Genomic DNA, 27,660 nt, shown 5'->3' with positions numbered 1-27,660 from the left:
CTCCAAGAATATTCTTTGAATTTGTTATGAGTAATGATTACAGGTGAGTGTTGTGCAAAGCACATACTCTGCTGTCTGTATCCCACCTTTGTAAACTTGTTGGCAGGTTCTTTATATGGAGCCTGTTGTTGTATTAAGTTGACACAAGCCATCAGTAAAGTAAGAGCATGTTAGTTTTATTTTGTGTAGCTATTTTTCACATACAACAGATGTAAAATCAAAGGTTAATTTGTACTGCATCTTATGGATACTGCAAAATGCTTTAAAATCAGTTGGCATGAAATAGGAAACCAGGGTTTACAATGTACAATGTAAGCAGCAATACAAGAAAATAATTGCCCATTAGCGAGCACCTTTGACAGACTTGATCGAGTTTATTTCTGTGAAGCATCAAGTTTCATTAAAAAAAATGTTTACTATCCAACTTCATTTGCTGACCTATTTTAAAAAAGCATCTCTGTCACAGCTGTAGGTGCAAAGCAGAAGAATTCAAAATGTACTTTTTAAATACTGATCTTTTGCCAAGTCCTTTAAGACTAGCCCTAGAATAAGTCCTGATCAATGGAATATTCTTTCTAATAACTCAGCCCTCAAAAATGTCTTAGATTTTAGCAACTTGTAGTTAGAAGAGGGTACTTTTAAGATGAAGTCTATGAAACATATTCAGACTCACTTAAAGGGTATGAAAACACAAAATATATATCCTAGTATATGGATATGTAAGTAATTCTTAATTTGCTTTTGGCCACATCATTGGAAATTCTTACTTTAGAATCTGTATTAAAGATTAAAAGTAGTTACTATCACTTTGAGACATGAATGTTTACCCTGCTGCAGGTGGTTTATAGATGTAAAAAAAAAAAACCAAAACACCATCAACAAAAAACCCCTGAAGGGATTAGCCATCTATTTACCTTGTCGCACGACACAAACTAAAGAATCTTGCCCAATAGCTTCTTCAGCAAACCTTTAACTTTGAGAGGAGATTTGTGGAGAGAGTGGTTAGGGATTATGGTCTACTTATCAGTGTTTAGTGTTACACGTCCCAAGTCATGTAACTGCAGGGCTTCCTTCCTTCCCTGTTTCCAGTTCATCTCACAACTATGTCCAGTCCTGAATATGACTTTTATATTGCATTCAAAACTATAATGGAGAGGGTAAGGAATACTAAGGAGTTTGCTTAGTACTGGTGAAAGACACCAACTTTTTTGTCTTCTCTCCATGAACAGAAAGAGCACTTCTCACAGCACTATAAATGTCCATACCTTGCCTGTAGCCAGCATGCCACGTCTCCCAAGCAGTTTGAGGGAGAGGGATGGACTTCTATTTTTCACAAATTCTTCCAGTTTCCTCCTTTTATGTTACCACTCCTTGTCTTTCATTCTCCATGCTTTCTTTGTCTCCCTTAATCCCTTAAGAGTGTAGTATCCCCGTTTGACAGTTTGTTTAGATCCTTAAGTAAGAGCCTATGTGGGCCATATCCCTCATAGGTAGAAATGAATTGTGTCATCCCAAGACAGGAGCAAAAGACAGGGAAGCTCTTCTATGTCAGCAGTACAGATAGGTGAGAAGTATAATTCAGTACTATGGAGGATGATTTGACAGTACTTGTGGGATCCTTTGTGGGCTCTAAAGCAAAGGATGCTGTTGTGGGAATTAATTTCTTTTGCCAGAGGTTTTCTGTAGACTGGCAATAAAGGGTGCCAAATAGTATCAATTTGTAATATGTGATTTGCAGCTACCGAGAAGCACATTGTAGCACATTCAGTGGGAGTTTTGTTGCTTGATTGGAGCTGAGATCTGTTGGCTGACCTGTGTATGGAGTGGTTTGTATCCTTTTTTTTTTGTTGGCTCATCCATGAGTTGCTGTCCCTTCTGATGAAACTTGTTCTTGTACTGAAGATCTCCCTGATAAGCATGCCAAGTTGACAGCTGCTTTTTGAAATTTGTGGTTTGCGTTTACATACACTCATTCTGCAAGTTGCAGAACATAATGGTGTGCTTCTGTGTACTTTATTTTGGATCTGAGCATACATGACATGGAGCCTCGGAACTTCATAGTTACCTGCAGATTTAGTGAATAAAATCTGAAACCTTTTTTTTTTAACATGGAAGAGTCATTCTTTGAATTTTGCATTTTGACAGAAGTGTGTCTTGTAGGACACAAGCTGAAATAATTTTTCAGTAGACTGATCTTTTTAAACTCCTTTTTTTAAGTAGTCCTAGAGTATTTCTTGTGGAACTGTTGAGGGAGGCATAGATTTCTGTTGTGGGTTTGCAAAAACAGTCATGCAGCAGTGCTAATGTCTTGTACTGTCTCAGTGGTTAAGTTAAACTTTTAGCTGTGAAATAAAAGGGAAAAAATCGGGTAACTGAATGCATCAAAATCTCTCCTTGCTTCAGCAAAAGGATCGCGATTCTGGCTATGGCACTGTGATCACCACCAGCTTTTGCTTTATTTAGGAATTAGGATTTGGCAGTTCTTAAAGAAAGACCTATGTGAAAGGAGTTTTCCCACAAATTATCAGTTGAGCCATTTAGACTGTTGGAATGCACTCTGTTAGGGGAAGAAGAATGAGGGAGACATTAATACCAGGGAAATAAATTAGTTTTCATATTCTAAAACAGTAACTCGTGTTAGTTGGTATTACAGGGTTCCTTCTGGGGGGCTCCTTGCCGTAATAGTATCTTGTTAGTTTTAGCTTTCTAAAGTGGAAGTGAGAAATTTTCTTGTCAGAGCAACAATTGCTATTTTTCACAAAATTGAAAACAATGAACCTGGAGTCTCTTCTAATGTTTTGATTTTTTTTTTCGTGCATTGGCTGAAAGGAAACTTGTAGTGAATTTTAAGTCTTTTAAAGAAGTTACGCTTTAAGAAAAGCAAAAAGACAAATTCTCTCATGGATGAAGTAGAACTACTTGTGCAAAGGGTTAGTTTGGTTAAAAAAAACTTCACTAAGAGTTAGGAATGCAGTTACCTATTTTACTTGAATGTGAGCAGTTGAAAGGAAGGGCAAAATTGTGGAGGAATGCAAGAACAAAATTGTACTTCTGTGTAAGTCACAACTTACTGTTAAGCTTGACAAAAATTTTGATCAGTTCCAAAATACTGTTTAGGTGAACTGAAATCTAAATACTATAGTCCAAATAAAATGGTGAAAGTTTATACAGCTAATACAAACAATATCCATCTTGATTCTTGCATCTATTTTCCTAAGATAACATCTGGACGAATGCGAGTGGGGATAACCACGCTAGTTAATTCATTGAGGAGAGAATTGTTCATCTTCAAATCATGCTTTTAAAGTGGTGCTTGGCAGAACAAGGAGCTCTGCATTTCTTGAAGTTCTATGAATTTATAAAAGAACAGATTTCTCCATACCTCTCTTCATTCTGTCTTTACTACTGAACATAAGATATCCATACCAAAACACTTCTTGACTAGACCAACATTGATAACAAAACGGCACCTCCTTCAACCCCTCTTCGTTTGATTGACCGTATGTTTTTATAAATGTAATGAGACAACATTAGTATTGTTATTTGTGGAACATGTCAAAACTGAATTTATAGTAGAAACTTATTTGTCTCACGTTCTTCTCTACTGTGAGGGCCAAATCCCAGAAAAATGGGAGCAGAGTTTGGTCCCTGAACACATGCAGTTACCTTTGGCTTCTAAGAATTTGGCTCACTTGATGTCCTGTGATTGGTGACCACTGATGTGCTGACCATGTGGATGGTTTCAGACTTTCCCCAATGGAAACAACTACTGTTGGAGATTCAGATTGCTCAAATCCATTTTAATGTCATAGATCATAGAAAATGATTTACCTTCTCCCTCCGCTTTGCAGACAGGTTTTAGACACAGTCCTTATAATGCGTAGCTTTCCAGAACTGCTGTCTTGGAGTGGTTTGTTGAGATGTCCGGCAGGAATTTTGACAGGTACTTTGGTTGTGCTCGTAGGCTTTGGTTTGGGGATCCGAGTTGGAATTGAATGACGGAACGCATCGGTAATCTTGAAATAAACCAAGGAAATAAGTCATGCATTAGGGAAGAGAGACGGATTGTATATTTAGCTCATCAGCGTCTTTTCTACTTCATAAAACTAAAGGCATTGCTCTTAGACCTGTTTATCTGAACTTCCTTTCTCTCCTTGGTAATGAGAGTGTAGCTTTGTATTTAAATTACCTACTTGATTTGTGAATATCAAAGAATCTGAATGGATTGAAATCCAGACTATAAATAAGAGGGGTTTTCTGCCAGCCTTCTGACTAGGGGCTGAGTGAGTGATGCAGTGCAAAGGCTGTGAACTGTGTGACTTCTCTGGGTGAATAATTGGAGAACTTCCACATGCAGAAGCAAGTCTTGATTCAGTCCTGAGTAGCAGGCAGTACCTAGTTCATACTTTACTGTGAGAGATCATTCTTTGAAAGTGACCACAGTGTATACAAAATGCATGTATTTGTAAGAGAGAACTCTCCCTCCAGAATCCATCATAGTTGTATTTAATTGCAAAGAAGTAATTAGACAAAAATAAAAAGTTAAAATGAGCACTGAAAAGGGGTGAAGACCTGTAAATGCAAGGAGATGGTTTGAAATGTACCATATCTGAAACTAGGGTTAAACATGCACCCATCAGAAGTGCTTTTTACATCACAAGCCTTTTTATATACCTTTTATAGTTGAGCAACAGAGTAAAAGAAGTTCACTTAGGTTTTTTTAAAAAACATAAAATGGAAATCGTGTTCAAATGAGGACAATAGAAAACAGTATAGAAACTCTGATGAATTACGTATGAATAAGAATGAGCTAGATCAAAACAAGTTTTGAGAAACAACTTCCTAGTGGCCATAAAAGCCTACCTGGAATAAGTATTTATTTAAAAAAATGTATCAGAATTCAAAAGCTTGCCATTTGGCGGTAGATAATTGTATATAACGGGAGTTCTTGAAAGGATAAAGCTGAGGCAACATCAGATCATTGCATGTGCTCAGTATGGAGGAATTTGGGGAAAGTTTGCACATCACAGACATGCTTAATGGATCATGAGTCAGGAAAAAAAAGCAACGTGGGCTAACTGAAGCTTGACTATAAAGAAAGAATAGTAACGGTCTCCCAGAACAATGTGGTATTTTTCCAAGAGTTCTGAAGGAGATGATTTTTAAAATTGCTGAATCCTTACTAGTGGTATGCAATCTGCCACTGAAATTGCTGGTGATGCTAGAGGGATGTGACGCCACTTTTAGAGTAAAGCTTCACAGAAGATTCATAAGTATAACTGCTGAACTGATCAAACCGTAGAAATGACAATAAGAAATAGCACGTTCACCCACATGGTTACTAGTTTTGCGACGGGAAAACATCCACACTTCTTGTCGAGGATAATATTCAAGTATGTGTTAGTCAGATATTGTTATATAGGTATATGGTATCAGATTGTCTAATAAGGAACTGGACAGTGTTCTGTGAATGTGAATGAAAATGATCTGTGAATGTTCCCAGGCACTGGAACTGTTAAATTGTCAATAGTATTGAATTGTTTGAATGGTCTGCAACCTGGATCTAACTCTGGAACAATTCTGAGGCATAGCTTGGGAGTTAGCCCAGAGGAGGGTTCATTTTGAGTAGGTAGTTTGTATCTGGCTAGGCTGTTTTGGAGGCTCAGTAAGTTTCTTGTAGTTTGGGTTGACCCATGTCTTAGTGTCTGAGGGACAGACATAGGTGCCTTTAACTTACTATTATAGAGGTGACCATGTTATATTATGATTTTTAAAAAAAAACGTGATAGTGGTCGCTAACAAAAGAATCTTGGGAGAGCAAAGTTTCTGCGGAAAAAGAAGGAAAATTCTCACGGTTAAAAAGTGGCATGTGGATAGGAAGCAGAGCACGTAGCCAGTTTTCATAGTATAGTGGAGATACCATCTGAGCCTCACAGACACCTGTGATATTCAACATATTCATAAACTGCATGGGAAGAGAGTTAATACTGAAATGACAACATTTGCATATGGTATAAAAGGGAGGGTACTGGAAGCAAGAGCTGACAGTAATTCATGGTATTGAGTAACAAGGTGATAAAAAATGTGTGTCAGTTCAGTGTTAACAGACGAAAAATAATATATGTAGGGAAAACTAGTTCGCACACAGTACTAAATATGACATCTATTGTCACTCAGAACACAGATCCTGGAGTAACTGTAAATGGTCTTCATTGCTCAGCAACTGGCAGTTGTCAAACAGGTAACAGGCAGATTAGGAATTAATAGGAAAACAATAGAAGAAAACAAAACCCATCATTTTTTAGTCTGTAAATCCAAACCGTGCCTACATTGTGAATGTTTTGCAGAGTTTTGTCCAAACAGCTCAGAAAAGGGTATGGCAAAATGCAGAAAAAGGTGGCAAAGACAATCGGTTATGGAATGGCTGCTGCATGAAGATTAACAACATACACTAAACCTTTTCAAGTTTGGAAAATAGATTGTGGAGAGATAAAAACAACAGAAGAAATCTAGTATCATGGTGAATAGGGGGATTCTCTCTAACATGCTTGAGAGGGCATCCACTGAAGGTGGATTAAAGATAAGTAAAAAGTATTTTCCCTTGTCAATGAGCTACAAAACTCATTGGGACAGGCAGTTTCTGAGGTGATGATATAAATTGGTTTGGAGATAGTTTAGACTGATTCATGGCATCCATCAAGGACTGCTAAACACAAAGACGTGATGTGGATTTCAGCTGTGGATAGCGGTAAGTTGTAGACTGCTAGAGGCTGGGTTTATTGCTCTGTTTGCCTGGTACTTAACAGGTTTTTCCTAAGCATTTACTGCTAGTCACTAGCAAAGATGAGATACATAGATCCTGGATCTGGATGTGTATAACTCGTTTCATGTTTTTATTTTCAAAATCAGAAAGTTTCAATTTGTAGGGTTTTTTTTTTTTATGATTCATTGAGAACGGAAAGAGTTTGGCTTTGAAAGTGAGAAGGAGACGAGTTTTTCTTTGCTCTGTGTTCCTTGAAGATTTTACCTCTAGGTGGCAGCAAAGTTTTTATTTTGTACTGCATCCCAGTATTTTCACTAAAACCGGACTGAAACTTGTTGTTAAATGCTGAATAAAAAAAATTAACATGCATTTTCGTAGTAGTCTTGAATTTTAGTACTCATATTTTTAGTATGCGGGGGTGGCAGGAGGGGGGGCAAAACAAACAAACAAAACAAAAAAGCATTTTGCTTCAGTTACCAAAGGCACTGTGTTAAGAAAGAAGGGATTGATGTTGGAGGGGATAATTGTGTTACTGCTATATGGCTTTCCTTGAGTACTGAGTTGGAACAGTTTGCCTTCTGACTATGTGGTATGGCCTGGTAGATGAGGCACAGTATTGAGAATAAAATGTTTGGGTAGGCTATTCCTAGCAATGCTACTGTCTGATGTAAATTTAGAGATGATATAAAATGTGCCTCAGTTTCCTAACTATAAAAAGAATTAGATTAGCCATCATTTGCTAAGCATATTGAGATGAATAGATAAAAATATTTATGTAGTCTTGTGTGCTAAAGTGCGATTGTATCTCTAAGAAAGAGTTGTGGTTTTCTTTTTTTTTTTTCTTGAGAAGTGTTCCAGTTTAGAGATTCCATAGGGTACAAAGTGGTTGGAGGATTCTGTCTGTAGTTGATTGAACAGCAGTGTTAGTACTTCAAGAAGGTATTTGTAGGCCCAAATTTTTACAGGTTTTGTGCATCTAACTGGTATTCAGGCTCTTAAGTCTTATTAAATCAGTGGGAAGTTAGGTGTGAAAATACCCCTGTGCTCTGGCCTATAGTTTGCGCCAGCTTCCAGCTCATTAAAACCACCATTTACAATATAGCCCGAGCCGTCAGATTTCATTTCAAGCAAAATTTTTTTTGTGATTCAAAATCATGTTCTATTTTGCAGTTCTGAATGATGGTATTGAATACATCTAAATTATTATCATCTGAGCTTATATGCTCAGAGTTGCATTATAACTGATGACTTTATCAAGGTTTGGTCTGCTTACAGTGTTTGTATTGCTCTTTTGTGTGTGTTGTGTTTGCTTATAGCCACAATAACTGAATTGATGCAACTCCTGGCATAGGCTCCAACTTGAGGATAACAGCTGTATTATAGGGCTTTTTTCCTATGCAAATAAATTATACTAGTGTTATGTTTCTGTGCCAGGACAACTAAACTTGCAGTGATTGCACCAATCTAACTGTATAGCTGTAACTTCTGTTGTAGTCAGGGATTTAACAAACTGTCCATCTAGTTCTCTTCCTCCTCATTCAGCACTTAAAAATTGGTTTCTTTTTCATCATTCCTGATATAAATTCTAGAGAGGACAGGCTGAATAACTTAAATATAAGTAAAACACTTGTTGACACTTAACTTTTTGAGTTTAATTATATGTGTAGCTAGATCAAGGACTAAACTTTGTTTATTTTTTAAAACTTTGTACTTGACAAAATATAAATCTCGGATATGAGTTGTAAAAAGAACATTTTGGGTCAGTTGACTAGATCAATGTTTAAGCTGCTGTAAGATGTACCTGTAAAGAGGGAATGGCATTATGTGGGAATTGTTGGAAAGCACTTGGAATTAACTGTATATCAAGTTCTGCATTGGTTTAGTTGTATGTGTACTGAAAATTCTTGTGCAATCCCCTTAGTTCCTTCCCTACTACTTAGTGTAGAAGAGACATGTAAGCAGGTACATTGGCTATGGTGTGCTTGTGTGTTGGGATGTCCATTTTGTTTTTTTTTGGGCAGACCTGAATAACTACCCCCCCCCCATATATAGATTTTGGTGGGCTTTTTCAATTTGATTTTTAACTCTTATCTGTGTATGGGAAGTCTGTGTGTGCACTAAGAATCTCTTCAAATGTATGCACCCTTTCTACCAATTTGTTTTCTCCTTCAAGATGAATGGTTTTCAGTCTCCCCCATTCTTTTTTTGACACTCATTTGTATTCTGAATTTGCTGGCTCTGTGTTCATCCTTGCTGTTTAGTTATAGCTTCTTGAGTTCCCATCTGTAGGCCACTTTTTATATTTGCTATTTTTCCAAGTGATAGAAGAGGAAATAAGATATGTTTATCCTTCAAAAAACAAGCTGAGCTGCCTTTCATGTTCTGGAGAGCCCTTGTGAGTTCCCATCAGTGCTCTTAAACACACCCCTAGAAATGGAATGTTACCCAGGACCTACCTATCTGAGTAGTTGTGCAGTTTTCCTTTACTTAATGGATCTAAATGCAGTTAAGTAACTATCAACAAATAGTTACTGCAACAACAAAGAAAACCAACCCAAAGATGTTAAACTAGCCGCATTTTTGAAATGAGAAGATTCTGTGGTATGTCTGTCTGTAAATATAACAGCATCGTATTAGCTTAAGGTGTTGGACTCAGAAAATGTCAAAGTTTTTGTCAGGAGTGCTTACGGATGTAGAAATGAGCAGTTAAAGCTCATGTTGAAGGCAAGCAATAATATAAGAATCAAGAAAGCTGCAGTTTCATAAGAATCTTTTAACTCCCTCAGTTTTAAATTAACTTCTGAAGTAGATGTCAATCACCTGTAATAGGAATTGGCAGGAGAAAGGGTGTTAGAGTGAGATCCTATATGCAGTGGCTGTGTTTGCTATTTCATAGTGAATGACAGCAGGTACTTCAAGGGGGCAAACGCTCCATGGGTGACAATTGTGGAATTTTCACACGTGACTGTGAAAATGGCCCTTCTTAATTTCAGGAAGTCAGCTGTGAAAGCATGCTCTGAAATATCAGGATATATATTCCATACAAACTTTGGTTTTTTTTCCCATGGGCACAGAGGTGGCTTATCTGTTATTTATATGGGCCATCAGGTATATTACCGCAATACAGTGCTTGCTTTCTGGGGAGTGGGCTAAGGCAAGGCGGGGGGGAGGGCGGGAGAAAATATGTCTGTTTTCTGTGCTGTTCAAGTAGTTCTCCTGCCTTTGGTCTTAATCTTTTTTTTTTTCCCTCTGGAAGTATGATGTATGCTTTGCTTCCTGTTTGAACTGTATTCATTTAAATGGGGGGGAGCATGTAGTACTTTTGCTGTAAGTTTTCTTATTTACCTTTCTACAGTCATTGTAGAACTTGATCTAGGAAAAATAACTTTGGATAAGGTTCTTTCTCACTGCTTAAATTTTTAGTTTTAAGAAATTTGAGCAACAGAGGGTATCATTTTCAACTTTAGTGAAAGTGGCCAGGGGATGGTGCTGAAGATCCTTTACACGGAAGTCCACATATCTGTATATGCACAAGCGTGCCTCTTGCCAGACTTAAGTTTGTTCCTGGATGATTGAATGCAGTCAGAACATAAGCCAGGTCTGCAAGTGCAAATGAGTTAAGATTAAGTGATAAACCTGAATATTCCCTTTGGTCTCCAAACAAGAAAGCTTTGGCTGAAATTTCCAGTTAGGCCTCCTCAACTGCACAGGGCATTCGGATATTTCCTTTTCCTTCACTAGGTCCTGGCATCTGTCTTCTAGAAATCCAGAGGGAAAATTATCAGTTGCTCTACATTTCCTTTTATGCAACCCATTTGTGTGCATGACTATATTGAGCTGTGTAAGCAGGAGCAGTATAAATAATCCTTATACTTAGTAACGTTGGTAAGATCTTAGCCAGAGGGTCTGGCTTCAGGCACTGCAGTGTCACACCATTATAAACAGCTCTACAGAGAGAAAATGATTAGTAATCTGTACAGTTGTAGTACTTGAGCTGTTAAGTGGGAAAGCAATTAGGTTTGTTTAATCTGGAGAAAACAAAACTGAGGAAAGCCATGATAATTGTCTTCTAATATGTGAAAGTCTGTTGCAGAGAAAATAGTTTTTGAAGTCCAGCGGAGTGATAGGAAAGCAAATACTGGATTACAATTTCAGCAAAGGAAATTTAGTTTAGAAATTAGTAAGATTCTTAATGGCAAGGATATTTCAGCCCTGTTATAGATTCCTGGGGTAACTGTGAAATTGTCATTGCAGAATTTTTCTAAACAGGATGAACCATATATTTGTTTGGAAGGGTTTAAGCTGTAGTAAGGGAATAGGCTGGAAAATGTCCTGAGGTCTCTTCTAAGCTCTGTTTTCTGTGATTTCTGCTCTTCTGCTGATATCTGGCCTATTACAGCGTTCTTGATTTCAATAATGTGACCCATTTGACAGAAAAATCTATATTAATATTAGAAATAATTTCCATATATGTGACATGATTTGGACTCACATACCCAAATGTGTCACCATGGTCTTGTTTCCTGAACACCAAGTTTAAATCTCCTTTCTGGTGGTGGGGAAAAGAAGCACAGTTGGACAGAGTTGGAGGCAGAAGTTGTATTCCTAATTACTAAAATTCTGTTATATGCCTTGCTTTTCTTGGGACATGTCTTCACTGGGAAATGTGATAATCTTTTAAACATAAGATAGTTTAAAAACTCATTTTTAATAGATAATTGACAAGATGCAGGGAGAGGTAAGGTTATGTTATGGGTCAGCTCCCCTAGGACAAGGATTTACCTGGGACTGGTTGATCAACGTCTCCATGCAGCTGGCCGTTCTCTGAAATGAACAGTTGGTTGTTGTTAGTTCTCTTCCCTTTGCCCCTTGAAACAAGGAGGGATCTCAGTCACCTCGTTAGGGCACCTAGGGTCCCTAAGAAGAGTAGTAATATGGCCTTTCTAAAGAATACTAAACACACTGCAATATTAATTCTGTCCAGGAGAGGGTAGTGCCGGCACTTAAATGTTTCTGCTGTTGCTTAACTGTTAGTGTTTTTATCTAATACGTTATTTTACAAATCTGTGTGAGATCATCAATTCAGTTGGTTTAAAGCTGTGCTGCCATTTGTTTAAGTAAGATTCTTGGCAGCGGGTCACATTCTGTACAGACTGTGGGCAGGTAGGGATATATGTGTTTGGATATTTCTAAGTATGCAGTTTTTAAAGATGTGTGGAACTGCACTCATACCTACACACACCTTTTAGCATGAAAACTTTGTCAGTATCAATAGGGTCTGTTCAAAAGCTTTAAATATATTTCTCCTGTATTAGTTAATATATATGTTGAAGAAGCATACAAGGGGTAACCAGGTTGGGCCCAAATGTGTTCTGCATGGAGAATTAAAAAGAACCCTCTGCTTTTACCATCATGGCTTTTTTTCTGTCTGGGAGCAGGCTGTTTTCCTCTGTGAAGGCCACATTTAAAGGTGTGTTAATCAGAGTCCTATTAAAAAAAAAAATAAATTTATATATATAAATTATATTTTAAAAAACCACCTCTACCTTTTGTCCAGCCAAGATTGGTGTTTCTACGGGATAAAACATGACCTATAATGGCTTGAGTATGAGACAATCAAGGATAAGAAATTCTAGGTTCTAATCACGATGGAAGCTGCCTTGCTGTGATTTTGCACAAGTCAATTAACTTCTCTCCTAAAAGATGAGTAATTTCTAATTACCCCAGAAGGATCTTAATGGGACTGATGAATATTTGTTGTATATTTGGAGTGCTTTGTGATGTGTTTTCATGCTAGATTGTATCTCTTCAGACAACAGTGGTAGCATCTAAGGTGATGGGACCAGGGCTTTGGCAGTGATTCGAGTATAAAGTGCTTATCCTTTTTGCTTGCCCCTTCAGTTATGCTGATGTAGCTCTTTTGTAGAGCTGTGCTGTGAAATGAATCTTTTTTTAATAAAGATTTGTGGATTGTGGTTTGTGGGTTTTTTTTTGTTTTGTTTTGGGGTTTTTTTTTGAATCCAGGTATCCAGGTTGGTTTCTTGACCTGGTTCATGGCCCTGCCTTCCTGAGCAGTGATGACAGCATAACTGAAAGGGCAGTATTTTGTGTTGTGGGATGTGGGGGGAGGGGAGGGGAGGTGTAGGAGAGGGGAGGGAGCCTTTTTTTCCCATTTCTATATGAAGACCCTGTGATGTCAGGCCACTGCTTGGCAAGTGGAGAGTCATTGATTAAAACATGTCTTTCCTCTTGTACTCAAAATCTGTTTCCCAAGAGTACTTTGCTTAGTGGTCAGCGGAGAATTACATTCAGTTCGCAGCTCTGATATTTGAGGCTTTCTGGGTGCCCACAGTATGGTGGGTCGTTGGGTGATGTGCTAGCGGAAAGAATTCAGCTACATCTTGGAGTCACTGGCTGCAGGTTTGTGAGAACACTTCATGCTGCTTTAATTTTTTAGGGTTGGTATTCTTTTTGAGTGATTTCCCACTTACAGTACTTGGTGTTAATTTTAAAATGTCTTTATACACCCACTCGTGCTGTACTTGCACCATAAGATCTTTTTCTCTTCTGTTTCTTGGTAACATAATGTTTTGGTAGTCTTTGCTTAAGCCTGGAGATTAGGCAGTTGTCAGTCTTTGTTTTGCCTGTCTCAATATCTTGTTTCCTAGGGACAAAGTCATCCTGCAGATGGTTACTCCATTTCCATCACCTAAACCTGCAGCATCCATTCAATCTTAATCAGAAAGTAGTGCTGTACAACTCTGTTTCTGATTATTTTTTCCCCCATGTGGGGAGTATGCCTTCTTAAGGCTAGCATGAGATGTTTACATACAGATCTTTTTTTCTTACTACAGCCTTACATTCTGTCCCCAGACACCATATTATCTACTGTGCTTTGGATCAGGAAGATTAGCTGGCTGCTCCTGTAACTTCTGTCAATTCTATTTCTTAATTAGCTACTTGAGGGAGTTTTTAAAATAACTTGAAATACTACCTCTCAGTTGATGGAGGGACACTTTGCTCTCAGAATACCATTACTGCTTCTTATTCTCTTCTTTTTTTCTTTTCCTCCTTTTCCCTCCCTCCCCTCATCCATCCTCCCTGTAAGGACAAAAATTACCAATACTTCTTCTTACTTAAAGAAGTAGATAAATACTTATATTTAATCATATAAAAATAATAACTTTAAAATGCTGAGCACCGAACTTTGTGCTGCCCTTGCTTGTGTTCCTGTGCTCACTCACTGAAATAAAACTGAAAAGATGAAGGGAAGTGGGCTGATAACTTCTGTCATTTTTCATCAGTTAATTCTCCCTTTCTTTTCCTGGGGACTTAACGCCCAGGGAAAAGGTAGATTTTTAGACTTCAGAGGAGGTGCTTACTAAGAGTTTTGGAAAAGAGAAGGGTTGATATTATGATCTGCAGAAAACTGCTTTTATGCTGTCTTTCACAGTTTAATCCCCCCGATATATGCTACTTCGTGACCATATTTCCCTTTAACAATTAATTGAATCGTTACATACCTGTCAGATTTTAGGCTTTTGGGCACATGCTGAAAACAAGTGTCTCAGCCTCCAAATTAATAGCAATACTTACCATTTATGGAATGCTTGAAATTCCTAGAAAAGCTGCCTTGGTTGAATTTTAATATGATTATGCTTGATGTTTTTGTTCAGTGTTTAAATCAATTTGCAGACAACTCATTTAATTTTCTCCTTGCTCTGCTTTTTTCCCTTTGTCTGCCAAGGAAGTAGGTGAATATTCCCACTCAGCAAAATGGAAATAATCTGAAATATGGAGTGGTGATCTGAAGAACTTGAGGTTAATTTGTAAATAGGTAATTTGCTTAGTATTATTAAGCTATGCTTCCTATTTGTTATTTTGTGATAAAATTACAGCTAACTTATTTCTGTTCAAACACTTAAGTAAGTTTCAGCTCTCAACAAATACATCCAGGTCTTTATTTTCTCTGCTGTGTGCTTTGAAATAGAAGTTGGGAATTTGAACAGGATGAACAGGTTTTATTCTGCAAACCTTATTTTTAGTCAAAATAATTATTTGATTTTTCATCTGTTGAAATGAATGACAAAAATTCCACTGTGAAGCCAGTTAAGATCTACACATAGATTGTTTCATCAGCCAGGGAATATAAGCATCCCTTAATCAAGGTGTGTTTTTAGGAAGCGTAGCAAGTTCATTTACAGGCAATGGTGATGCTTCTTATTTAGGAGCTAATTGTCATGAGTGGCTGCTTCCTTTGTCTTTTGTTAATTGGACAGTTACTGGTAAACCATCACCAGTGTAAGGATTAAGACAGGAACAGAAGTACTGTCCTGTTTAATAATTAAACTTATAAGTGGTGTGAACTCTCACCTAGGTTTTATATTCATAATAGCTTGGGAATTGTCCAAAGGACTAAGTGTGCTTATTGCTATGCTCTGATTTGTGCTTTTCTTTTACAAGATGTTGTAATAGATGGCCAGGTGGTTAATGATCAACACATTTCTGTGTCTTTTGGAGTGCAGGTATGAAATAAAAATCTTGTAGAAAAAAAAAAAACATTTCAAGTCCAACGGAAGAAAATATTTGTGCTTCTGGAGGACGACTGTTAATCCTTTAATTTTTGGAGACTCTGGTGTCTGTTAGTACACTGGCAAGTGTGTACTTCAGACACAGTTATTCAGTACCATGTTTGTAATGTGTCTCTGCAGAGATCTTGGGTATGGATCAGCAGGATATGCAGTAGAAGTGCAGAGAACGTGTTTTGAATGGACTGCTTTTTAATTTTGAATGAGCCCTGTGGTTAAGAATGTGATTCAGGTTAAGAACCTGAATGTAGTTAAGTAACTTCTTCGTATAAGTAGCACACACTAAATTTATTATAATCTTGATTTGCCTGAGTTCTGGCTGCTGCCTTGATCAGTAACTTTTGCTGAAGTTGGTGGGAGCCAAAGTTTGCTTTGCAGAATAAGACTGTGTACTTGTTCTGACCCAGATCTTAGTCATATCTCACTTTTGCAGTCAATGGAGATAAACTGAGACAAAACAAGTGGGAAGGACCTCTTATGAAGCCCAGTAACTTCAGGAGATGTTGTATCAACATGACATTAAGCTAGGCTTGTGCATGTCCGCATTTTGTCTTTTTAAAATTGCCACTGCTCAACTGTTATACATTTGTTATGTTTGTTTCTATCACATATCTTATAAGTTAATATTTTTTCTTCCCATTGTAATTTTACTGAGAAAAGTGTGAATGGTATAGAAACTGTTCCTTGTAAAATCAGTTATTACCTACAGTTGTAATAATTTAGATTCCTGTCCATTAAAAGGACTTAAAATGATAAAAGTCCCCTTGTTTATGTGAAAGCATGTGCCAAAGTCCTTTGCTAAATCAGTTGCTAAGTGCATTCTGCAGTTATACTGCAGAAATGTTTTTTTTTCTCTAGATAAAATAAACAGAATAAAGATATGGGTTTAGTGAATAGGGACTTTCTGCTTACTTGCAAACTTCCTTGTTGATAAGGAGGTTGAATTTTTTTTGAAATAATTTCCACCTCCTGCCCCCAAGAGCATAAGATACATAGGCATTTAACATTTTAGAATAAGAAGCAGTTCCAATGTTCCAATTTACTTTTGCAGTTTACAGCTTTTGAAAAAGAGACATTTGAAAGTGCATTTCAGGTCTTTTGGTCTGATTTACATTCTGCATGAAGCTGGTCCACTACTAGCAATATTTTCTGGGAGATTAGGATTGACTGCTTGGCACACATGTAAAGGGCAGAATTGATTATGTTTCTGTCCTTTTCTTAGGCACTAATACTGTATCCATCATTGACATACCTTAACCTGTTTTGCCCATGCTGTGTGGTACTCCTATTTACCGTAGTTCTAGACGTGTATGTGTTTGGAGAGTTGGTCTAATACTACTTCTTAATGCTTTTGTCAAGCTTTCTCTGCCTATTATATGAAAAGCATGAAGGTGTGCCATAGTTTGCTAATCTTGTTTCTTCTTCAGTGTACCTCTGATGTATATTGTATGTTGAACTGATGGCTAGGAGCTTAGATGCAATTTGCATACTATGTGTGAATCCATTCTTCTGAGTTATCCTTTAGGAATGTAAGTGTTGCTGTTTATTGTTTTACAGTGTACCTAAACCATAGCAGTTTTTCTATTATATTGGAAAAAACTGCTTGCCTTATTTGAGGAGAATAATTTTGTGAAAGGTTTACAGGAAGGTTTAAAAAGAGTTTTAACCAAAAAGTGTGTTTAAAAAAAAAAAAGGTTGGGGGGGGGGGGTGATGGTTGTGCTCTGGAACATATCATGTATGTATCATAACTTTGTAATGAGATAAAATACATAATATTTTGAGTGTTTGTGTGTGATGTATTGATAATTATCTGAAATGAGAGGGCTAGGAGTTGGGAAATAGCAGCAAAGATAATGAATCAAGTCTTATCTGAAGTTAGCAGGCAATATTATGGCTTAATTCAAATTCTACCATACATGCAAAAAAATACAAACCACACATAACGAACAAAAATATTCTGCAAGCAATGATAAAAATAATCAATTATTTACTGTTTTTGTAATGTTAAAATATTTTACCAAGGCAAGTTGCAGTCAAAAGTAATGTGAGTTATTTTGAAGATGGAAATACATAAAGATGCATTTATACAAGTGCAAGACTAAATATTTTACATAACTGTATTTCAATGACAAGATATACAGTAAGTGCACACTTGATAACACTAAGCAGGCAAAACTTAACGTTAGTTCCATATACTGTTGTATAGTTCATGCACAGATCTCTCCCAAAGTAAAGGGGCTGTTCCAAATAATTCTTGCTGGGATGAAAAACAGGATGGGTTGCTGGTAAGGGTGTCACAGCATGGATGGGGGTCAGTTATAGACATTACTTACTGTAATTTGTGATTGCCGTGGGAGAGGAGTGGCTGTTGGTGTAATAGTAATACTGCTGGTGATTTTATTCGTGGGCTTACTGGGTAGGCCATTAGCTAGTGCTGGAGTTCTGTTGTCTTGCACCGGATTACAAGGGCTGATGGGTTTAGAATTGGTGAGAGCTTGGACGTAAGGACTTCCTAAATGGATGTGGATTTTGTTATCCTCAGTAGTTATTACACTTGATCCCGTACTGTTAGATCTCTGAAACTGCCATGATGACTGCCTGTCTGGGGATACTCTGAAAATGGCATGCTTGGGTCCCATTTCCAAAGGCTCTGAGGAGAATATTTGTTCCTGAGAACTTGAGCCTGGTAAAGCCAAAGGGGACATTGTTCTTTCAGGAGTTAAAGAACCACATGATTCAGGAGTTTGTGATCTTGCAAAAGTAGTCATAGTAATAGGAGAAATGACTTGCTCTGGGCTTGTGTAACCTTCTGCTGCTTTTGCTTTTACAGGTGTTAAGGAAGCATTTTGAATAATGGTTATTCTTTGCTTTGGAGTGCCACAGTTGGGTATAACTGCTGTGCTTGTGTAGGAGTGAGGACTTTCAGTGGTAGGACTAGTTATTTCAAGTGTTGCTGTGTTCTGTCCATGGTCTGGAGTTACTTTTATGTGAAGAGGTTGGCCAGGTGTATGGCTTAGCACTAGGTCTCCAGTCTGTGCACAGTTTCCATTTTGCTTTGTATGAATCTTTCCATTTTGAGGATGGCTCTCTTTGGACTTCATCCAAGGGATCCATAATTTTTTGTTCACGGCATTTGCAATGGATGAGTTGCTTTTGAAAGACACTGTTTGTTCCTCCTCGTTATCTTTGTCCTCATTATCGCTGTCTTCATACAGCTGCCCATTTATGACTGTTCGCTCTAAAGGCATGAGGGTTTTGTAATCAGGTGGTTCATTGTCTGCTGGATCTGTCTGGACTTCTTTAGAAAAAACTTGCAAATCAGAAATTCTCCTTCCATTGAGACCGGGCCTGAAGTTCTTGCTGAAGCGTCTGTACCTCTCCAATTCTTTCATGAGGCTTTCCATTTCTCTTGCTAACTCCCTGTTCTTGTTTTCTTGCTGGAGGAGTTTCTTCTGTAAGACTGTATGATCACCTCGGAGGTGACAGATTAGGTCTTCTGTTGCCATGTATTCATGAATTTTCTCTTTCAGTGCATCTACTTCTCTGGAAAGATGACTTGATTTTGCTTCCTCTTCTTTGAGCTTCTTAAAAAGACGCTGCTCTTGATTGGACTCTGTCTTTTCTGTTAATTTATACCTAGCGACTTCCATTTTCACAGCCTCCAGCTCCTCTGATAGGAGTTTGGCTCTGTCCCGTTCATTGACATATCTTCGTTCTAGAGACTCAAATTCATCTTCAGTTTTCATAAGGTCATCTTCTATAGCCTTCATTTCTTTCAGCTTCTGCTTAAGCCTCTCAACTTCTTGAGAAAGCTCTTTGATTTTGTTGTTCTCCTGCTGCAAGGAGGTGCTGGATTTAGTACTCTCCTTAAGTTTATTTTTAAGAAACTCTTTTTCAACAGCTTCCAGTGACTGAAGTCTTTTTCTTAGAATATTCACTTTGGAAACAAGATCACTTCCTTTTTCCTCTTCTGCTTTGAGTTTGTTTTTCAGTTCATCTCTTTCTTTTGTAACACTGGACACTTTTTCCTCTGCATCAGATTTTGATTTCAGTGCCTTTTTACTTTCCTCAATTAGTTTTTCTGTAACGGACATGACTTTATTTTGTTCCACCTGAAGCTGAGAAGTTGCAGCTTGCAGCTTTTCTTCTGTTTGCTTTATTTTTTCACCCATAGTTTTTCTTTCATCCACAAGCATCACTGTTAGACTCTTCAGCTTTGTTAAATCTTCTTTAAGAGTAAACTCAGTTTTTTCTAACTTACTTTCAATTGCTTCAAGCTCGCCAATTCTAGCTTTTAAGCCATCCAGCTCATGGGACAACTGCTTTGTTAACATTTTTTCTCTTTCTAGGTTGCATTTCAGGGAGTAGCATTCCTGTTTGCTCCTGTTGAAAGCATCCTCTAATTTCTCCAGCTCCATAATTCTTTTGTTGAGTTTGTCAACTTCCCCTTTAAGGTTCTTGCTCTGTGATGCTTCTTTTTCTAACTTTCTATTAAGTTCTCTGCACTGATCTTCCATTTTTATTAGCTCTTCATCTTTTCCTTCCATCTCCAGCAGTCGTTTCCGTAGTTCTTCTACTTCGGTCATAAGCGTGGAGTTCCCACACTCTCCCTTATTTATCTTATCCCTTAGGTCTTGCAGTTCTTCTTCTGCTTTTCGTAAAGATTTATTGGTCTCTTCCAGCTCATCAATTTGTCGGCTGAGAGCAGTTAATTTTAACCGGAGCTGGCGATTCTGACTGTCTTCATTGGTTAGTTTGGCCATCATTGCCTCTTGGTCTTGGGAAATCTTACTGCTTTGGGCTTGAAGTTCAGCCTCCAGCCTGCTGGCTCTTTGTTCCTCTTCTTGAACTTTTGCTTCAGCAAAAGCCAGCTTCTCATGTGCTTGTTCTGCAGAAGTGGTTAATTCTTGAATTTTTTGACTTTGTTGATTTAACTGCTCAGTGAGTCTTTGCTGTTCATCCACCACCATTAAAGCAAAGGATTTCAGTTTTGTCAATTCTTCTTTCAGTTTAGCTATTTTCTTGTTGCTTTCCTTCTCTTTTTTTGCCTGATATGCTGTTTCTTGTTCAAGAAGCTTTTTCAATCTGTGGGAGGAAATAATATTGTATTTTGGAGCCATTTTAATGGGCATTTAAAAACATCCCTGAAATATCATGACATCTCTGCCAGATGTGCGTGAACATCCACTTGTACTTAACTACAAGCAGACCTGTCGTTGCAGTGTCATGAGACCCACAGGCCTTACTTTCTACTCAGAAGTTCTTTTGTAATGGACACTTCAATACGATCATTTAGACTTAATTTCAGTAATTATGCATCTTTGATTACATTTTCTGCTTTTGGCAGGTATCAGTGCAACACAACTTTTTGCTGTTCTGCACTGGAACAACACTGATCTTGGCTGTTTGCTGAGGCTAGCTATGTGCATGCAGGTTTTTTTAAGAAATGTGATTATCATAGTGGTTGAGAAATTAAATCAGTGCAGCCCTCAAGGGCAGGTATCATTTACAGCATCGTAAACCTCCCAATACCTTTAAGTTACTTATAAACCATCCTGATGCTTTATGATGTTTTATGATTAAACCTTATGGATGTTAAAGTGTGCAAAGGAAATGTAGCCACGCTAGGTAGTAAGTCAGGCTGCCTAATGTCAATTTCTAAGCAGCACATCAGAGCAAACCTAAACATTGTAGGTAAGTCAATCCTTAGTGAAAATGCGGGCCTTGTGACTTTGTATCATACAGAAAAAAAAAAAAATGCAGTCAGCAGATAAACAGGTATTCAGGTTGTGCCTTTTGAACTTAAGAAAGCCCAAATGTCTTGCTGTCTGTTGGGCTTGGATTCTGTCTTATATCCAAAACTTGCAGATATACCTAAGTGTAACCCTGCTTTTACCTGATTCTTGAAGGTTTTCATAATGGTTTTCTAAAATTAGTTTTACAAGTTTATATTAGTACTCAGTCTTTACTGAGATGCAACATACTTAATTTGTTAGAGACTTGGGATAAGGTTGTGCATTTGTTTATGTAAGAAAAGTCTGAAAAGCCTAGATTGAAGTAATAAAGTATTAGAATTCGCATGTTTCACTGTTGTTCATGTGTATGGCATGTATCCAGTTGTGTAGATTATGCGAGGGAAATGAATTGCATATCAGGACTGTACTTGCACAAAATGACTGCTTCAGCACTCATTAGCTGAGGCCCCTTGCTTTTTTTTAGCTTTCCCCCCCTCTGAAATATGATGATGACTCTCCAGAAGTTGCTGCTGAAACGTAAGATTCCTGTTCCATGTTTGTCTCTGATCACTATTGTGATGCCCTTGTCCAAGTGGTGAGTCTTTACAGCTTCCCACTGACAAGTTCCTGTTGCTGCCATCCTTTTAGTTCAGGAAGAGTTTAGATAGCGGCCTCCTTTGCACAGCTCTTTATTAGCTGTTGACTGACTGGAGGCATGTATTTCTGGGCATTTAATAGGCTGCCTCAGCAACATTCCCTTTGATAGCATTGTACTTTTCCTGCACAGAGAGAAGTCCCTGACATTCTACAACTGTCCATCAGACTTGTCTCATTTAATGGTGATGTTGTATAGAAGTCTATGACTATGAAATTTCTTACACCACCTTCACCATCTCCACTGTTTTTATTTTAGTGGATAAGTTGCACTATATTGAAATGCTTTATATGAAAAATTGACAGAATGGGAAGTAGCAATAAACAGAGTTGATATCAAAGAATTTAAGCAGCCCCAAATCCTTTACAACAGTCAGTTAACATAATGGGGAAAACAGATATGAAAAGGTGTAAGTGGAGAGGGAGAGGTTTGTGACATGAGCTTGAAGGAATGCTGCTGGTTGACAGAACAAATAAATGGGGAGAAGACTGAGCCATCTTCAAAGGCAGCTTTTTCCTGTGTTGGTGGTGTATAAACTTTTGTCCACTTTTCAGTGCTACTTTAAGTTTTGTGTTCTTTTTAGTGTAAAAATCTCTCTCCCCTCCCCACCCTTGTCTCTAAATGCTTTAGTAGTGAAGTTCAATTGATGATTTACCGTTGCCATAGATATAAAACCATAACAGAAGCATAACTGACAATTTCATTTGGAATGAACTCAGTTTTTATGTGTGCATGAAGTTAAGACATCTTATGTTAATACTGTTCAAATAGACTTGGGCTTATTAGCATTTGATTTATTTTAGCTTGTTTCACCATAATTTATTTTTGTAAGGCAAATTTAGCGCAGATGATTAATACCTAAATTAATCAGTGTTTTACCCAACACTTCCATATTAACTAGTTGATATCTCTCTGGCCAAATGAAACTGTAGTGCTGCAGTGACTGATGCCCCTTAAATTGCTTTAGAAAAAAACCTCTTAGACCAAATAGTAACCAACAATTGTAATTTTCATAGGGATGCTGTATATTTTTTTTTATAATGCAAATAAGATAATTGTGCATAAATAATAAATAAAATCAGTTGACAAATGTTTGAGTGATTAATCCCAGCAGTCCTTCCAGTGAGCATCAGTCTATGTACAATTTGTCTTTTTCTTCTGTTGTCTTCTCCTCTTTTTTTTTTTTCTATAACTTCATTTCTCAAGGTATCTGGAATGCTTAAGACTTGCTTCAGCAAAGCACTTGAGGTTCCAGCCCAAACTGAGTGCTTGAGTGAGGTAGTCTAACCCAATTTCTGATCAAGTCTGTGTTGCAGGGGTTACTTGAACTAAAGTGCCTAAACTATTGGTATCTGACCTGGATCATTGTATAAACTGAGAATGATTTTCAAGAGATTCTCTTTGGTCGTGCCAAAAGACTTTAGGGTGTTTAAAAATGTTTCCTTCATTTAAAAGATAAAATGCAGTTTTAAGATTCAAACAGAAATATAAGCAAATATTACTAACCCCTGAGATCTACTTCTTTTTGGAAAAATACTTCTATAAAATCACTCCATAGAAGTTAAGTTATGGAGCATAGTGCAGAAGCTGTGAGTTAAAGGATTTTAATGTGTTTCTAAAAAGAAAAAAGGGATGTATTAAGCATGGTATATATATTTTTTTAATATATTGTGTAGTTAAATAAGTTTTCACACTTGTTTTTGATAACTGTATGCTTATTCATTTATTCCTATACAGAAATATTCATGTATTCCTATACAGAAAGTGCCCTCAACAATGCTGAATAGATAATGACTACTTGGACAGAGTTGAGATTGATATTGTAAGAAGTCAATTGGGAGTCCGTTAACATTTGCAGAAGAATTTTTCCTTAGCTGCTGAATTCCTGTTTCGTGGTTCAGTGGGTCTCAGCAACTGTGTCTGCACACATGCACTTAGGAATGGAAGAGGACCCTAAAATGTTGGGGGGTTTTGTTTGTTTTAAATTAATCGTTTGGTTTTGGTGAGCTTTTTTGGGGAACCTGACTTCTGCAGGTCAGGGCTTGATTATGTATATCATTTGAATTAAGGCAAATCACATGTTTAATTGAAGAAGTGCTGTAACTGATAATAGCACTTTGTGATATTTTGCATACTTTTGTGACAGAATAAAAATACTTTGTGTTAACTTCATCCAAAATAATCTCTTCCTGAAGAAGAGTATCCAGAATATTTGAGAGAGCAATTTTATCAAAAATATGTGAAGGTCAAAAAAGTTGGCTTAAAAAAATAATTAAAAAAAGAACAGGCACTACCCTATCCAATAAAATATTTTTATCATTTTCATTTTCAGTTGAATTTCATGATCATGTAACTTTTTTTTTTTTTTTTTTTTCATATAAAGGTGGGTATATCATTTAGGCAAAGCTTTCACGGATAATTTCAAGCAGTTGACTTCATAGGACTATGAGAACTCTTTGTGAATCCAGGCCAGCAAAAACAGGCATTGGAAATTGTTTTTATGAACATGAATGTTAGGTAGTTAAACAGAGTGAGGGCAATGTCTTAGTACTTTTTCTTCAGAGCTTCTGTTATAAATGACTGCTTTCATGTGGCTTACTATCGTACTTGTTTGCAATACCAGTTGCCTGTTTTTTTATTTCCTTAAAGAAATTGTATTTGTCATCTCTCCTCTGTTCATTGTAATCGCTTTCCTCAGTATGCATGCTATAGCTTCTTGGTGTTAATACCATGCATTCAATCGTGTTGTCTTGTTTTCCAGTTTGGTTTTTTTTTTCAACTGTATATAACTTCAGGTACACTACATTATATTTAGCAACATAATGACTATGTGCTCTCTACAAGACATGGGGACTCCCAAAACAGTTAATTGTCGTCTTGGTGTCATGTGATATAATTTTGTCTTTAAGTGCAGTTTTCCGTTGTCATGGGGGGACCTGTATTACATCAACTTTGTTTAATTTATGTTTTTACAGGATTCTAAGGGGGCTGTTTTTCCGTTGAGTTTCAGGGAAACTAAAGAAAGCATGGGAGACTGAGATTGCAAGACCCTTATTTTTAATTTTTTGAGTTTGTTCTAGAATGAATCATTATTCTTAGAATAATAAGAATAAAAATGATTTTTTTTTTTCTTCAAGCAATCTTGTAATGATAACTTTAGAAAAGGCTGCATTCTTTAAGGATGTAAGTGAAATAGGTGTTGGTTTGTAAAGCTGTACTTACATCAGTCCTTTCACCAAAGTATTGAGGAGATTTTAATATACATCTTATCAATATCTTGATTTTTATCAGGTCATTCTGCAGAAATGACTGAGATTTTGAATGTCTCTGATTTTTTTTTTTTTTTTGTAACTCATAAAGATACATATTTTTATCTAGCTCATGTGCTCTTCACCCTTCCCCAGGTAAAAGACTTGGCTTACTAGAGGTTCTAACATGAGGGAGACTTGCTTCTAAAGTTTTTGGACATGTGCTTGAATTTCCTCCTGTATAAGGCAAATAAAAACACTAAGCTGAAAGCTTTTAAATGTAGATGAAGTCATGCCTCTTTGTCTGAGGCATTCTTCCCAGTTAGCAATAAGCCATGGTCTGGCCTTTAAAAAGAGAAGAAACATGCTTCATCATTTCTGGTAAATCCTACAAGTTGTAATTTTTGACACCAATGCAGTGAAATATTTATTTTCGGAAGAAAGCCAGTCTGTCTGTGCCTTCCGCAGTTTATGGCAACAAAATTTGGGTTTGTTAAAATGGTTTTCTGGTCTTGGGGTGGCTATGCCTTTTTTTCCCCCCCCCTTTGCATTCAATTCTACTTATTGATGTGTAGTTTTTATGAAGACATACGTTATAGCTACTTTTATGGCGCTCTCATTTTTATTGATGCTTCTTTTTTTCCCCCTGTCATAAAGAAAGTCAAAAGCCTTTGAAATTACAGCAGCAACATACCATAGCTGTTGTGTAATCTGTTGGCTTTCTCTGAATCAGCTAGGACTTCCCAACAGAATGCGAACATTTATTTTAAAATTTGCTTCCCAGTATATTATTTACATATGTATATTTTAAATCATTAGTTTATACTAGGATGGAAACCTCCACAAAGGGTGTCTCAACTGCAAGAGACTGTCTGTAAGGCAAGTTTCCCGATAAGGAAATTTATTTCATAAAATGAGAACTTTTAATGAGGGGGGTGTGAGTTCTGCTTATTACTCCACAAACTACCACAGAGTAATCATTGTCTTATCTGATGCTTAAAATGCTGACTTGCTTTACAAGTCTTAATAAAAGTCATATATGATGAATGGTGTTGTCAGTTCTGGATTAACTTGGGCAAAATTTCAAATGGATAACCAGATGTATTTAGCCATGATGCTGAGTAAACATACGCAGATAATATATTCTTTTAAAAATTAATTAATCTGGAACAGTAATGTTGTTTGTGACCATGATTTCACAGCTGCTAAGCTGCTGAAAAGTCTTCATGGTGATACAGGGACATTGGCCCTCTTAAATGTTATGAAATCCTGTGTAAATTTGGTGACAGTAAATGGCATGATAAAGTTTTAACAAATTTATGTTGGTTAATTTAAGATTTAAGACTGGATTAACATTCACTTCTAGTTGGAGTAATTTTAATTCAGCACTAAAATTCAGTTTTGTTTTGTCATGAAACCTCAGTTTAAGAAAATAATTTTCTGTCCTGAATTATAGTCTTTCCATATCTAGATGTTCTTGGAAATCACCTATGAAAACACCAGTCTTGTGTAAAAAGTATTAATGTTTTCTATGGCAGTAACTGTTCAAATGTGCGAGGTGATAATTATTAATTCTGTCCGTTCATTTCTAATCTTGTAATGGTGGCCATCCACTACATCTGAGATTATGATAGGAAGCTGCAGGACTTTTAGGTGGGAGTGAAGAAGTTACCATCCTATTAAATTGTTGGTAGGTTTTTCTTTTTTTTTTTTTCTTGACTGCATATTCTGAAAAACAATTGTAAAAGAGCCTTGACCTGACAAGACCACAATATTAATGAGCTTTACTTGAAGTTAGCCTTAAAAACTCTGAGTGCCAGAGTTCAGCTACTAGAAAACACGGCACAATGAATTGTGAGCTGGCTCTAATGGGTCACCATTTTTGAGATGCACTCTTCTTTCTTCTTCCTTCTTTCTAGATTTAAAAGCTACTTCATTTATTCTTTGAAGTCAGTATCTATTACTGTTGGCATTTCAATGGCGTATAATTGTGCATGTACCGTGACTGTTAATCCTCTTCTATTCTGAATCTAAATGCAGCAATAACTTAACTGGCTCATGGGAATATGACTTGGGTTTTGTTGGTTAGTAGTTTGGGATTTTTTTCATATTATCATAGTGCATATTCATTCCCCTTCTCTCTCTCTCTTGCTGTCTCTCTCACCCTCTCTCCACACTGCCTGTAAAGTCGGAAATAAAGCAAGTAATTTCAGATGCAACGCCAGAATTTGGAACTGTTCAAATTTACGTCAGCCAGGAAATTATAGTTTTGCAGATGGAAAGCTTTCAGAAGGAAATGGAAAGATGAACCACAAGAGATTTGGTATAGAGGTCAAAGCAACAAGACTGAGGCAGAACTTCTCAGTTACTAATCCAGGTCCTGCTTTTGTCTTTTCTTTATCTTTAACAAGTAAAATTTTCTGCCTGAATTTCAGATTTATTAAAATGCAAAAGCAGCGTTGACTTACCGTAACAGATTATTTTGGGAACTCATACTAACCCAAAGAGGTTTTAATAGTATGGTAACTATGCAAAATAAACCAAGAGAACTACTGCTTTTTATAATTAGTGATTTTTAAATGACAGTGTCATTGAAATGATTGCATTTGATTTGATATTTGATATTGCATGATAACAAGTTAAACTGATGGGAGAGATCCTGTGGCTTTA

General features: G+C 37.0%; 2 protein-coding genes across 9 annotated transcripts in view; one reads left to right on the top strand and one right to left on the bottom strand.

Moving 5' to 3' along the window:
* The window catches only part of CMSS1 (cms1 ribosomal small subunit homolog), a 248,560-nt gene that overhangs the window by 1,705 nt on the left and 219,195 nt on the right, over positions 1-27,660 (top strand). The window lies entirely within an intron of this gene.
* Positions 1-27,660, bottom strand: part of FILIP1L (filamin A interacting protein 1 like) — a 49,165-nt gene that overhangs the window by 11,787 nt on the left and 9,718 nt on the right. For 3 of the 6 annotated variants that reach the window (XM_075513967.1, XM_075513975.1, XM_075513981.1), the window contains 4 exons: positions 17,686-20,437; positions 11,546-11,587; positions 3,832-4,016; positions 167-2,557 (listed from right to left, as the gene is read on the bottom strand). In XM_075513967.1, the coding sequence (XP_075370082.1) occupies positions 2,467-2,557; positions 3,832-4,016; positions 11,546-11,587; positions 17,686-20,322 (2,955 nt within the window). In that variant the 5' untranslated portion in view covers positions 20,323-20,437 and the 3' untranslated portion in view covers positions 167-2,466. Of the gene's footprint in view, positions 1-166; positions 2,558-3,831; positions 4,017-11,545; positions 11,588-17,685; positions 20,438-27,660 lie in introns of those variants that run through there. The other 3 variants (XM_075514003.1, XR_012777448.1, XM_075513990.1) reach the window with 3 other exon arrangements.

Source organism: Mycteria americana, chromosome 1 (genome assembly GCF_035582795.1).
Source record: "Mycteria americana isolate JAX WOST 10 ecotype Jacksonville Zoo and Gardens chromosome 1, USCA_MyAme_1.0, whole genome shotgun sequence".
Taxonomy (NCBI): domain Eukaryota; kingdom Metazoa; phylum Chordata; class Aves; order Ciconiiformes; family Ciconiidae; genus Mycteria; species Mycteria americana.
Note: the sequence above shows the minus strand (reverse complement) of the source record. Positions and strands in the feature narration are given on the sequence as shown.